This window comes from Vicugna pacos, chromosome 34, assembly GCF_048564905.1.
Source record: "Vicugna pacos chromosome 34, VicPac4, whole genome shotgun sequence".
Lineage (NCBI taxonomy): Eukaryota > Metazoa > Chordata > Mammalia > Artiodactyla > Camelidae > Vicugna > Vicugna pacos.
In genome coordinates, this window is record NC_133020.1 from 6,760,180 (window position 1) to 6,772,594 (window position 12,415).

Sequence of the window (12,415 nt, forward strand, 5' to 3'; positions counted from 1 at the left end):
AAAGAGAATGAAATCACTGCCCGAACAGGAGAAGGCTGAAATCAAATGTCATGACCACTCTGGTAAATGTAAGTTTCAATTAGCATCTCCAACCTGCAGAATTCATACCCCTGGTGATACAGGAAGACTTTACAAAGGGGTACCTGGACAGACAAGTGTTAGGAAGGCAATCAACTGCTAGGTTCTCAACCTTTATTTAAGCCTTGCCCAAGCCTTGCCTGCAGGAAAACATCCGAGGAGCAAGAATCTTCCTGTTTTCTTTTCCTACCTCCCTTTTCACAACAGTCCTTCTTCCACGCTGCAAGAGAACAGCTTTTCTTTCATTCACTCTGATTTGTCCAGCAAGCCACCAGAGCACAGAGAAACGGAAAGTTCAGATTATTCTGTCAGTGAAACCTTTTAAAATTAAGTCACCATAAACATGCTCTTGGATTGGGGAGGGTGTAGCTCAGTGTTAGAGCACATGCTTAGCATGCACGAGGTCCTGGGTTCAAGCCTCAGTCCCTCCATTAAAAATAATAAGTAAATAAATAAACCTAATTACCTCCTCTTCCAAAAAAAAAAAAAAACAACCCACTCTCAGTCTTCACTTCTTTGTCTTATTGTTGTTTCTCTCTCACTCGGGGTGGAGAATGGCCTTAGAAACAGGAAGTTTTGCTGTGTGAGCTGGGACAGTCTGAATTCAGACTATGAAGGTCGAGGCAGCAGCAGGAGCAGCGACAACCTTTGTTGAAAGGCCTCTCGCCTCTTCCATCTCCTGACTTGAGTCTTGAACCATCCGGGCTGGCAAGGAACTTAATTAAAGATGGCAGGCCGTTATTCACTCAAGTGAGAGGCACATGGCACTGTTCTGTGCCGTTTCTCTCCTCATTAAAATTCGAGTATTTGAGGTTTATAAAAAGCAAGGCTGGAAATGTCAGATACCCAAGGCGTGCCCTTGGCCTTTTCACCTCGAGAAAGCTTGATGGCCTCTCGCATCCCGGCTGCATCTCTCCTGCGTACTTGGAATGATCTCAGAGAGAAGGTGGTGCCCTGCTTACAATTCTGATAGGGAACGGCACATCTTAGAGCCCAAGGGATGCATCCAAGAGAAGTCGGCATTTTCTTGAACACTCACAGGAAAGGCATTTTCATTAACTTTTCCCAAAAGAACGCTGTCTTCCAAAATACCTAACGTTCCGTTGCTGCAAAGCTTTTGCTCATTGTCAGTCATCAACCACTTTTCATTTTTTCTTATTTACCATGTACTTTTAAAATTAGTTTATCTTGGGTAGGTAGGGTATAGCTCAGTGGTAGGGCGCATGCTTAGCATGCGCAAAGTCCTGGGTTCAATCCCCAGTACCTCCATTAACAAAAAAATAAATAAATAAAATAAAAATTTTTAAAAAGGTAATTAAAATTAGTTTATCTTAATGGGAGTATGGTGTGGATCCTACTGTAAATAGTGTACTTAACTATCATGAATAAAACTTAATACATCTACCTGGGTCGTGGCCCAGTGTCTTTTCTTTTTGCTGTTCATTTCCTCAAAGTAGATTAACTTGTACTTGGAAAAGTGGAACGGCTCCTTTTGGTGGAAAACAAAATGTTCTCTAAAACGATCAGGGATATAATGCTCTGGCTTTTAAAAACCAAGCCTCATTTAATTAGGATTAATTTCTCACTCTCAGAAGTTGATATGTGGTTCTGTTTCTGTAAAATGCAAAATCATAAGCTTAATTGTTTCCAAACGTGAAAGTGAAATTTCTAATCTTTCTTTCTAGAATCTTCAGCTGTCTGTTTCTCTGTCCATCTGTCACTCCGTTTTAGGGTACGTGGAGATAACCATATTTGCCACACTAAGGGCTTCTCCTGTGTACAGAGAAAAGTGAGGGGTGCCAGTGAGGGTGAGGGGAAGGGCAGGAGGGGCGAGAGCGCAGGAGCCCCAAACACTGAGCTCAGGAGTCTGCACTTTGCCTCAAGCCCAGTGGTTTCAAAGTGGAATGTGTGTACCCGGGACCTGGGGTGTCAGAAGCATTGATTACATTTGTGTTTTCTGTAACATGCAGGAATGAATGAAATTGCACTTATATTTAACTCACATAGGTTGACATGGACACCCTCTATCTACTCAGTCCATCAAAGGTGACACTGTCACCACCTTTGAGCAGTGAGTGTCTTGAGAGCGGGGGAGAGGGTTTCCCATGCAGCCTCCAGCATTTGCCTCTTTCCCCAGAGCTGGTGGTGACTGTGGCAGTTTATATGAGCCTGGTAAGGGGCTTTGCAGATCATGTCAGCCAGCATTAACTGATAACCCTCACAAAAAGGACAACTAGCTTTAAAAGATTTCTGCAAACAGAGCAAAATGAACACAAGTGAAAAATCCAAAGCACAAAACCAGAATGAAGAAAATATTAGTGAGATAAAAACAAGGAAATAACAAAAACAAGACAGCTAACCTTTTTCCAGTTCTTGGAACAACTTCACCATCCATATTCCAAGATAAAAGTATCCAGGATTTAATAAGGACTGACAAGCAGTGGACCACAAAATGTTGGTATCATCAAGAAGACTGTTTAATGGAAAACAGACTATGGTTACCCAAGGGGAAGGCACAGGGAGGGATAAATTAGGGGTTGTGGATTGACAGACACACTACTATATATTAAACAGATAAACAACAAGGCCTACAGTATAGCACAGGGAACTATATTCAATTTCTTGTAGAAACATACAGTGGAAAAGAATCTGAAAAGAAAATATACATGTATGTATATGTATAACTGAATCACTTTGTTGTACACCTGAAGCTAACATTGTAAATCAACTATACTTCAACATTGGTGGGAATGTTGTTTGGTGCAGCCATTATGGAAAACAGAATGGAGATTCCTCAAAGGATTAAAAAAAAAATAGACTTACTATATGATCCAGCAATCCCATTCCTGGGCACATATCCAGAGGGAACCTTAATTCTAAAAGATACATACACCCCAATGTTCACAGCAGCACCATTTACAATCGTCAAGACATGGGGACAACCTAAATGTCCACTGACAGAGGACTGGATAAAAAAGCTGTGGTATATGTACACAATGGAATATTACTCAGCCATAAAAAGGAATAAAATAATGCCATTTGCAGCAACATGGATGGGGATGGAGATTGTCATTCTAAGTGAAGTAAGACAGAAGGAGAAAGAAAAATTCCATATGATATCACTTATATGTGGAATCTAAAAAAAAAAAAAAGACAAACTTATTTACAAAACAGAGACTCACAGACATAGAAGACAAACTTATGGTTACCAACTGGGGGAAGGGGGTGGGAAGGGATAAATTGGGAGTTTGAGATTTGCAGATACTAACTACTATACATAAAATAGATAAACAACAAGTTTATACTGTATAACACAGGGAACTATATTCAATATCTTATAGTAACTTATGGTTAAAAAGAGTATGTATGTTCCTATATGACTGAAGTGTTATGCCGTACAGCAGAAATTGACACAACATTGTAAACTGACTATACTTCAATAAAAATATTTTAAAATCTATACTTCAATAAAAAAATTTTAAATCTGTCAAAAAAAAAAAAAGACAAGACTGTTTAAAAGGGATTTATAGTGTCATGAATGATTCCTTAGCCTGTAGCCAAGGATGGTAGGAGAAAACTGTAATTAGGAAGCTATTTTAAAATGCCAACTACTTCATGTTTATCTCATCTTTTTTATTCCTATTTCTGTGTATGACTTATTATGTATTAGGTTATTTTCATAAAGAGCTAAATAAGCATACATCAGGCTTGCATGCTGTTTTAACATTGCTCTATAACCAACTACCCCAGAACTTTGTGGCGGTTTTCAAGCCCTCTATTACTATCTGTCATGGTCTGTAGATTCGCTGGGCTCAGCAGAGTGGCTTTAACCTGGGGTCCCTCAGTCACCTGAAAGCTCAGCAGGGCAGGCTGTTCGAGATGAGGACTCACACGGCTGGCAGTTGATGCAGGATGTTGGCTGAGAGCTCACCTGGGACTGTTGACTGGTGAGCCTGCACATGGCCTCTCCCTGAGGTTTGGGCTTCTTACAGCATGGCGGCTGGGTTCTAAGTGGGGGCTTCCCAAGAACCTTCCAAGAGGAAGGAAGAAGAAGCCGCCAGGCCAGTTACAGCGTACGCTTAGCATCACTACAGAACACTTCCATCATTGCAGAAAGTTCTGTTGGAAAGCACTGGTCCAGTCCCTTAACAGGCATAACATTGAAAGCCCATATGATGGCTGGCTAAGGGAGGAGAGGGAATAGTGACAAGAAGGGGAAAAGGAAGGAGAAAGATTCAGAGAGAACAGTTCGTGGAGAAAGAAGCCTAGATCTTGCAGTAGAGTGGCGTCCGAGGACATTTTTAGTCTGTTGTATTTGTAAACTTTGGCAGTTAAAATTCCAAAGTATATAAATACATACTCTTAAAAAACTAGAGAGCTGCAGTTCAACAGTCTCCATTGTGTGCCTGGCATGGGGCGAGGGGAGACTGCTCGGTGGACAAGATAGACACAATTTCTCATCATAAAAATTAGAGCAACGTTAGTCAAATAATTAGAATCAAGTGTGACAATTACTTTGAAGTGGAAAGAATGCTACAGAAATAAACAGCAGAGGGACCCAAAACAGCCTAGACAGCATCCAGGGATGTCTCCCCAAGAAGGTGAAGGAGAGAGGAAGGATGAGAGAGCCAGGCAGTGGCGGGGAGAGTTGCAGGCAGGTGGCCAGCTGTGTTTCAGCCAATGTCAAAAAAGGACTGAACTAAGTTGCAGGTGTGGCTGGACAGAGGCAGACTAGCAAGAGGTGAGCCTGAGAGCCAGGGACAGGTGGCAGAACTTGCTAAAATATTTTGTCATGAGGAGGATGTAAAACCTGACGCTTTTTCAGCCAAGAAGAGCTGTGTTCAGATCTGCATTTTGAGACAATTTCTCTGGTTTCACACTAAGAATGGCTTAACAGGAAGCAAGGCTGGAGGCAGAGGATGCTTGGAAGCTATCTGGTACCAGGAATGGTAATACGGCTGGAGAAGTGGCGACTGTCGGGGTATCCGGAGCTAGAAGGTTGGTGATCAATTGGTTGTGTCTGAAGGAGGACCATTACGTTTCTAGCTAGGGAAACTGAAGAGAGTATGGGTCCATAACCCACAGCCCATAGGCCAAACCCACTCTGTCCCAGTTTTGTAAACAGTTTTATGGGAGCACGGCCACGCCCATTCATTTACATATTGTCTATGGCTGCTTTTCCCATACAATGATAGATTTGAGCAGAAACCACCACGAGGCCCTCAAAGCCTAAAATATCTACTATCTGGCTCCTTAAGAAAACGTTTGCCAACTGGGATAAACGATCATTATCTACCTATATCAAAGGGTTAAGATTTACCAGGCAAGGCTGTAAATAATTTACATGTTATGATAATCTCTCAATTGGCAAACAAGAATTGTGGCTATTGTCCCATTTTACAGAAAACCAAGGCACAGATTAGACACTGTCATTTACATCCTTAGCTTCAGTTCCCACCTACATGCCAGTGACTCATCAAAGGTTCACTTCTACTCCAGACCTCTCATTTGAGCTTCAGACAGGCGTGTCTCTAACAGCCAGTCTCAGAGGCACCCCAAAGCTCAATATGCCCCAAACCAGATTCTGGCTCACCCCCTCAAACAACATCAGTGTTCCATTTTTCTTGGTGAAAATCGCTAACCAGAGGAGCAAGTCAGAATCTAGGGAGCCTTTTGAGGTCCCACACTCTCTCTTGTTTCTTCTAGTATCTGGTCTGTTTAAAGACGGCTGAAATCTGACGGCTTCTCTCCCTCTGTTTCACCTACTACCTGCCAAGTCCAGCTCACTAACAGGACCATCTCCTTTGCGGGTTCTGTTCATTAGCTTCCTTTGAAACCAGTTCCTCTCCACCCAAGCTCTCCTCTTGTCTCCAACCTGCAGCCTGAGGGCACTTCGAACCTGTCAACTCCCCGCCCCCATTCCCTACCTGATCTTAATCTTTTGACAGTTTTTCTCCTTAGGATTCCTTGGGACCTTTCATTGTGTTTTTTACATTGGTTCATTGTTCGGGGGTTTTTACAGCTAACTGATAGAAATGCAAAAATCATTCTTGTCAATAGACATGCAAATCAATTCCGAAGGTCAGGATGCAACCAACTTCTCTACGTGGAAGAAGCCAGTTTCAGGTCCATTAGCAAATTCGTTCCACTGTTCCTGACCCAGAAATATGTCCAGGGTTTTTTTTTACAGCAGTTTTAACATCTACCTGGTAATTTCGTTAAATGAGTTAGATCAACTCTACTATGCAAGTTCATTTTACATCTACATGACAGTCGTGCTTGTACCGTTTGGGGAAACTTAACCTTTAACTCTCTTTCTAAGGCACTGCCTTGTTGGCTGAATGGAGCACCCTCCCCACGTCTCGTCTCCAGCTCTGGCTCTCTTTGTGGGCACCCTGTTCCTTCCTTCCACAGAGATGAACTTTCTGCCTGGAACTCACTTTCAACTTGGGTGTTCTTCATTCCTTCTTCCCGTAGTAAGTTTTTTTATCCTCCAGATCTCTGCTTAAGGATTCCTTGCGGGGCTTTCCAGACCTTTCTGAGTCAGTTACATTCCATTACTAGAGGCTCTTAAAGCTCTGGTAGCAAGGGTTAAATTTGCAGTTTTTTACATTTGTGGGATTAGTTAACACTTTGTAACACAAGTAACATTTTTCTCTGGCTGGAGGCACTGCATGGTAATGGGTGGAGGTAATGCTCGCCTGATATCCCCTACACCTAGCCCAGTGCCTGCACAAATGTTAAACACATAATGAATATTATAGACAGATTTTTGACTGTAAGTATTTACTGCTCAGGAGTGAGTTGGGCTGAAAAAATATGTATTTAGGAGTCATCAGCATATTGGTCCAGCCATGAAAATGCACATGAAGCAAAATCATTAGGTGGAGCAAAGTGAAGGCTACTAGGAACCTGGTTTAGGTGGACGAATTGGGCAGAAGTCAAATTATAGTCACTTGAAAGGGAAGGAAACAGAAGCAGTTAATACAGTTGGCACATTCAGAGTTTGGCTCTGGAGAGGAGGAGGAAAGGTGAAGGTGGCCCTGTATTAATTCTTTAATAATACCATTCTTGTATTACATATGCTTTCTTGGCTGAAAAGGGAGGATTTATAGGTCACACTTAAAGTGGCAAGAAACTTGGAGTTATATAAAACAGTAACAGGCCTTGAATGAATAGTATGGTGTACACATTTAAACCAACTTTTTGAATGTAAATAAATTATTTATAAATCTTCAACTAAGGGTTTCTTCTTAGGATTTGGGCAGGAATCGGAAAATGGTAGCCCCAGGGTTTACTTAATCTGCGTTTTTATTTTTTTCAAATTTTCAATTTGATTTAAAATCTCTTTAAAAAGAGACTGGTTTCCGGTGACATGTGACCTGCCTGGGCTGTACCTTCTCTGGAGCTTGGGACTCCACCCCAGCATAAGAGGCTTTTCTATGCCTTGTATGAAGGGGAGAGAGGAAGGGAGAAGTGAATGTTGCTTTCTGAGCGATAAGATTAGACCTAGGTCTTTGGGGCTGAATGAAATCAATTCTAAAACCAGACCGGATTTAACCGCTTTTACCCCAAATAAACCGCCCTCCCCACTTTCCAAGAGGAAATCAGCACAGGTTACCACTTCCTGTTAATTTAAAAGCCCAGAGAGTCTCCTAATTTAGGCTTACAGTGCTCCAGGAGAACCCAGCAGACAATACCCATTACAGTCTTCCTTTGCCTTTCAAATGTCACTTTCTCAGCTCTCAGTCTCAATACTGCTATCACAGGCTTGCACCAGAAAACTGCCACAGCCTCTTGGTTGGGAGCTCTTGTCTACTTTGCCTGAAAACAATGAATGGGTGGGTGGGTGGGTCTCAGTGGTATCGAGGTCTTTGGGCAGAAACAGCTCTTGGGGGATGTGAGCCTAGAAGCCCGGTTACACTCTGAGTTACGAATCCAACTTGGGTAGGTCGTGGAATCGCATTCTTCTCCAGTTTGCGCGTGGGGGTCGGCGGCAGACAAGAGCAGAGGCACAACTGCCAATCCTGGCTGCAAACTCTCCGGGTAGGGGCGGGAGCGGAAACTGCCTTTTGTCGGTTTGTCGAGGGAAAATCTGCCCTGAAGTAAATTAACTTCCCCAAGGTTGCCTTTCCCTGGGCAGAGGGGCGTTTCCGGGCCCACCCAGGGGCTGTTTGGTAATAAGGATGCTTGCGGAATGCCGGCGCCCGGGAAAGGCGCTCCTGCACTCCTGTGGACTGGAGGACAAGAGCGACCAGACGGTTGGAGGTTCCTCCCCAAGGGATGCTGGAGGGACTGCGCTGCTCCCTGCGCCTAGCCCTGGCCAGGGGCGGCGGGCCGTGGCGGCCGCATCGGCGCGGTGCGTGCGCTGGGGCTTGGCCGCGCCGCCCGCTTTCGGGTCTAGCCGGGCGCCGCGTGCCGCCGCCGCTCTCCGCAGCGGCGCGCTCCCGGAGCCTCCCCATGGCCAGCCCGCCCCCCGGCGCCGCGGCCCTGGCCCACCAGGTACCCCGATCCAGGGCATTCGTGGAGGCGGGGGGACGGGTTAGATCCTGGGTCTTGGAAGCCCACGGGCCTGGCCCGGCTCCTTCCTACACCATCCTGCTTCTGCCATTGTTTCCATCGGGGTTGTCTCCTATCCCCAGCCTTGCCCGAAATCTAGGATTCCAGCCTGAGAACCCCTTGGAGAGGGCCCCCGCCAGCCAGGTTTAAAGCTCCGGAGTGCGGCTCCAACAGCCACGGGGAACGTGAGGGTCGCCATGGAAGCCGCTTGGAGAAGGCGGGGGTGGGCGCGGTATTTCTGGGCTGCCAGAACTGACAGCCACATCCTGCGTGCCTTCGCCACCTAGAAATATTTTGACCGCAGCCTTATGCCTCTTTGGATCCCTTTCTTCCCTTTCTCCCCTAGCGATGCAACAGATTTGGTTTTCTGGTTGTGTGTGCGTGTGTTAAAGTCTGCACCTTTTCCAATTCTACCAATTTCCATTGTGTCCTTGACTATCTTTAAAAATTACCCCCTAATTCCATGAAGTTTTGCCCTGAACGTGTGGGGTTTGATGTTGTTGCGCCTGCATGGGAGGACCCTGCCCGTGGAGAAAATGGTTCACTCTGGTTCGCATCCCTTTTCCAGGCTTGCTATTGTGCGCCCGTGATCGACAAGACCACGAGGCTGAGCGCGCCCGGAAGATTTTTCTGTAAATGGCTTAAAGCCCTAGTCCAGACTATTTTCTCGGATAAAAGGGAGACAATTACCTTCTTGTTCTTTGCTGGTGAACTCTGGCTTCTGTAAGAATTTAACCAGTCTGCCCAGAGCCAGCAAAGCAGGACAAAAACCGCCACGACCTCCGGCAGGGCAGAGAGGGAAGGGCAGCCCGCGCAGGACGGACGCTCTCTTTGGGGGCTCGTGCCCGGGTGTTTGATCCTCCGTTTCCTGTTTTCTTGGGGACCCGAGCGGAGCGAAGGGTGTGATGGTGAGTGATACTGATTACCCCAGACCCCAGTTACCCACCTCGTTTTACTGAATGGATTTAATTCTTCTCTAAGGACTGCAATAACGGATGCTCCGCAGAGTGCACCGGAGAAGGAGGACCAAAAGAGGCGGTGGAGACGTTTAAGGTAAGTAATTTTTCAGAGGCTGAGTGAAACAGCAATCCAATTGAATACATCCATTTCTTGTTGAGATTTGGGGCAATTTTCACTGCACGGGTTTATCCAGTAGTTTAGATATGCTGCCATGCATTTTAAATTCCATTCTTGGGGTGGGGGTGGGGGAATCACTTGGGGAGCAGTGTAGTACCTGGCAGTTAATTGCTTAATTCATTTCATGAATCGTAAAATTTTTCTTGGAAAATAGTCAGTTCATGAATCTTCACCTAGAGGTTTATCTGATTATGTAATACTTACCCTTCATTCTATTTGTGGAAAAAGTTAAACTCATATTTTCTCTTTAAGCAGCCCCTAACATTTTATAGTAAAAAATAAATTGTATCTCCGTATCTCTTTGAATTGTGGGGTTTATATATTAAATAATCTTATACCTCACGGAGAAACAGTCAGGGTCAAAAAAGAAAGAATCTAGTAAAGCACTTTAAAATTATAAAAAACATAAATTTAAGGTGTATTTTTATTTTCTCTATAATTCATTATCTCCACTGCTGCCCAACCCTCCAAACGATGGTGGTTTTTGCTTTTCTTCTTCCCTCCTTCTGCTTCTCCTGCCTCTTTCAGTCACTGTCAATTGTCATCCATAGCACAGAGCGTCCTAATGATCTCACATCCTGGCAGGGTTCGGGGAGGGACTGAAACTTGAGTCATCAATTTCACACACACTCAGCTCTCACTATGTGCCAGGGACGGTGCTAAGCATTGGAAATCCAAAGATACTTTTCATATATTAAAACCCAAATATAATAGAACATAGTAATCTCCTTACCAAAATAAGTGTGAATTTTATTCATATTATTCTTTGTCCTTAAAAGGATAATGTCCTCTGTACCTTTATAGTCTGTCCACTCTGCTAGCGTATGAAGACCAAGCTCTAATATGCTTTAGGGACTTAGATGTTGAGATATGGAGTCCTTGAAAGAACGAGATAAAAGGGACGCCTACTTGATAATCTCGAAGGGTCATCTTATACAGTAAATTCCTCAAAGTAAGTTCCTCAAAGGGTATATAGATAAATACGAATTTCCCCAAAAGGTCTTTATACTTTTATACATAGAAGTGTTGTTTGCAGAGTAAAGAGTTAGTTCATTATTTAAATAATCTCGTTGTTAATTTAGACTTCTATACCTAAGGCTTTAGTGAAGGGAAGTGTGTTGATAGGTCTATACTCCGGTATAGAAGATCTGTCAAAACAGGAGTGGTAATGGTGGTTGTGCTCACAGTGCACGTGTGATGAGGCAAATGAAAAAAGGAGCTGACAATTTAGGGGAGAAAAATGGTTGATTTTACAGGAACTTCTTGGCTTTGGATGTATTTTGTCTCCTTGATCAACCCCATTCATAACTTTTAAATTGCCTTTTGGGTCTCTCATGGGTAGTTTTCATATTCATATCCCCTCCCCCATTTTGATACAGTCTTTTTAAAGTAAAGAAGCTGTTTTCCAAACAGAGCTCAGTAATGAGATGCCTTATTACTGGGGGGAAACTCTGCAGAATCTTTCTGTGTGCTCCAGAGTCATCTTTGTTTCAAAGAGGTCAGCTGTCTATTTCTTCCCATTCCCCCTGCTTCCACAGAATGTGACTCTCTAAATCTGTAATTCTCCTATTTGTACCTCTTTGTTAGATTTTTTTTAATGTCTCTAAATGATAATGAACAAAGCACCTGAGCTTTCCAAATAGAACAAATGCACTCATTGTAGAACAAAGTTATGCAATTTCTGATACAATGCACAGAAAGCCTTTGGAAGTTTAAGTGTCAGTGCAGAGAAAGTTTAAGTGGTCAGTGCAGAGAAGTACTGATGCCATATTGAGTGGTGAGCGATGTTGAGGGGTGGGCGGAAGATGTTGCCTGAATGCACGTGCAATGCAGCCGTCAGTTGCACTAGCCTGCTGCAGGCTTCCCCATCTTAGAGCAAACGGTTCCCCACGCGTTTTTTGAGTCAGGAAATTGTTGTTTTTAATGTGCCCTGTTTTTGTCAATATTCCTTGTCATTTCATGATCCAGTCAATGTGGCCTTCCAAATTCTTCCACAAGCATATGGTCTGAGACAGGATCCTGACTTTGAAGTCATCAGAAAACACTGGAACACTGCAAAGAGACAGATTAATTATGCAGGAGAAAGTATCATTTTACAAATACTGATTTTTTAAATCTGTCTTTAGAAAGGAAACATAGAAAGGGAAAACCGTTTCTGAAGACTACTGATAAAAAATTGTAAAATTTATTTCTCTCACACCAATGCTTTTCTCCCCCCCTCTTAGAACTGCAAATTCATATCTACTCAACCAATCACACACCTTCAGTTAGTGTTTGTTTACTTTGGATCTTGATTCAACTGTATCACCTAATTGTTTAGATTTGGTATTATTAGGTAATTTCTTTTTGCGCCCAGGTTAAAAGCTGTTATTTTTAGTTTCCAGAGTTGCAGGAATTTTTTTTTTTTTCAAATAAAGGAGAATTGGAATTCTGGATGAAGTTCTGAAGATACCTACTAGTGTGTTACTTTGAAAAACTGAAATAGGGCAGTCCTATTGGGTTACCGCACTCTGTTGTTTCTTACTGTGTGGTTGGCTTTATTCCTCTGATAACTATGTAACTTTAAAAAGCTAAAGCTCTAATCTGTTCTTAGAAACAGTAATTAGTACATATATGAAAACAAAAAAAATGTGCAGTATAC

At 43.3% G+C, this 12,415-nt stretch overlaps 1 protein-coding gene across 1 annotated transcript in view; it reads left to right on the forward strand.

Moving 5' to 3' along the window:
* BCAT1 (branched chain amino acid transaminase 1) overlaps positions 1 to 12,415 on the forward strand; it is a 77,650-nt gene that overhangs the window by 14,841 nt on the left and 50,394 nt on the right. The window contains exon 2 of the mRNA XM_031670611.2: positions 9,619 to 9,690. Within this exon, the coding sequence (XP_031526471.1) occupies positions 9,619 to 9,690 (72 nt within the window). The remainder of the gene's footprint in view (positions 1 to 9,618; positions 9,691 to 12,415) is intronic.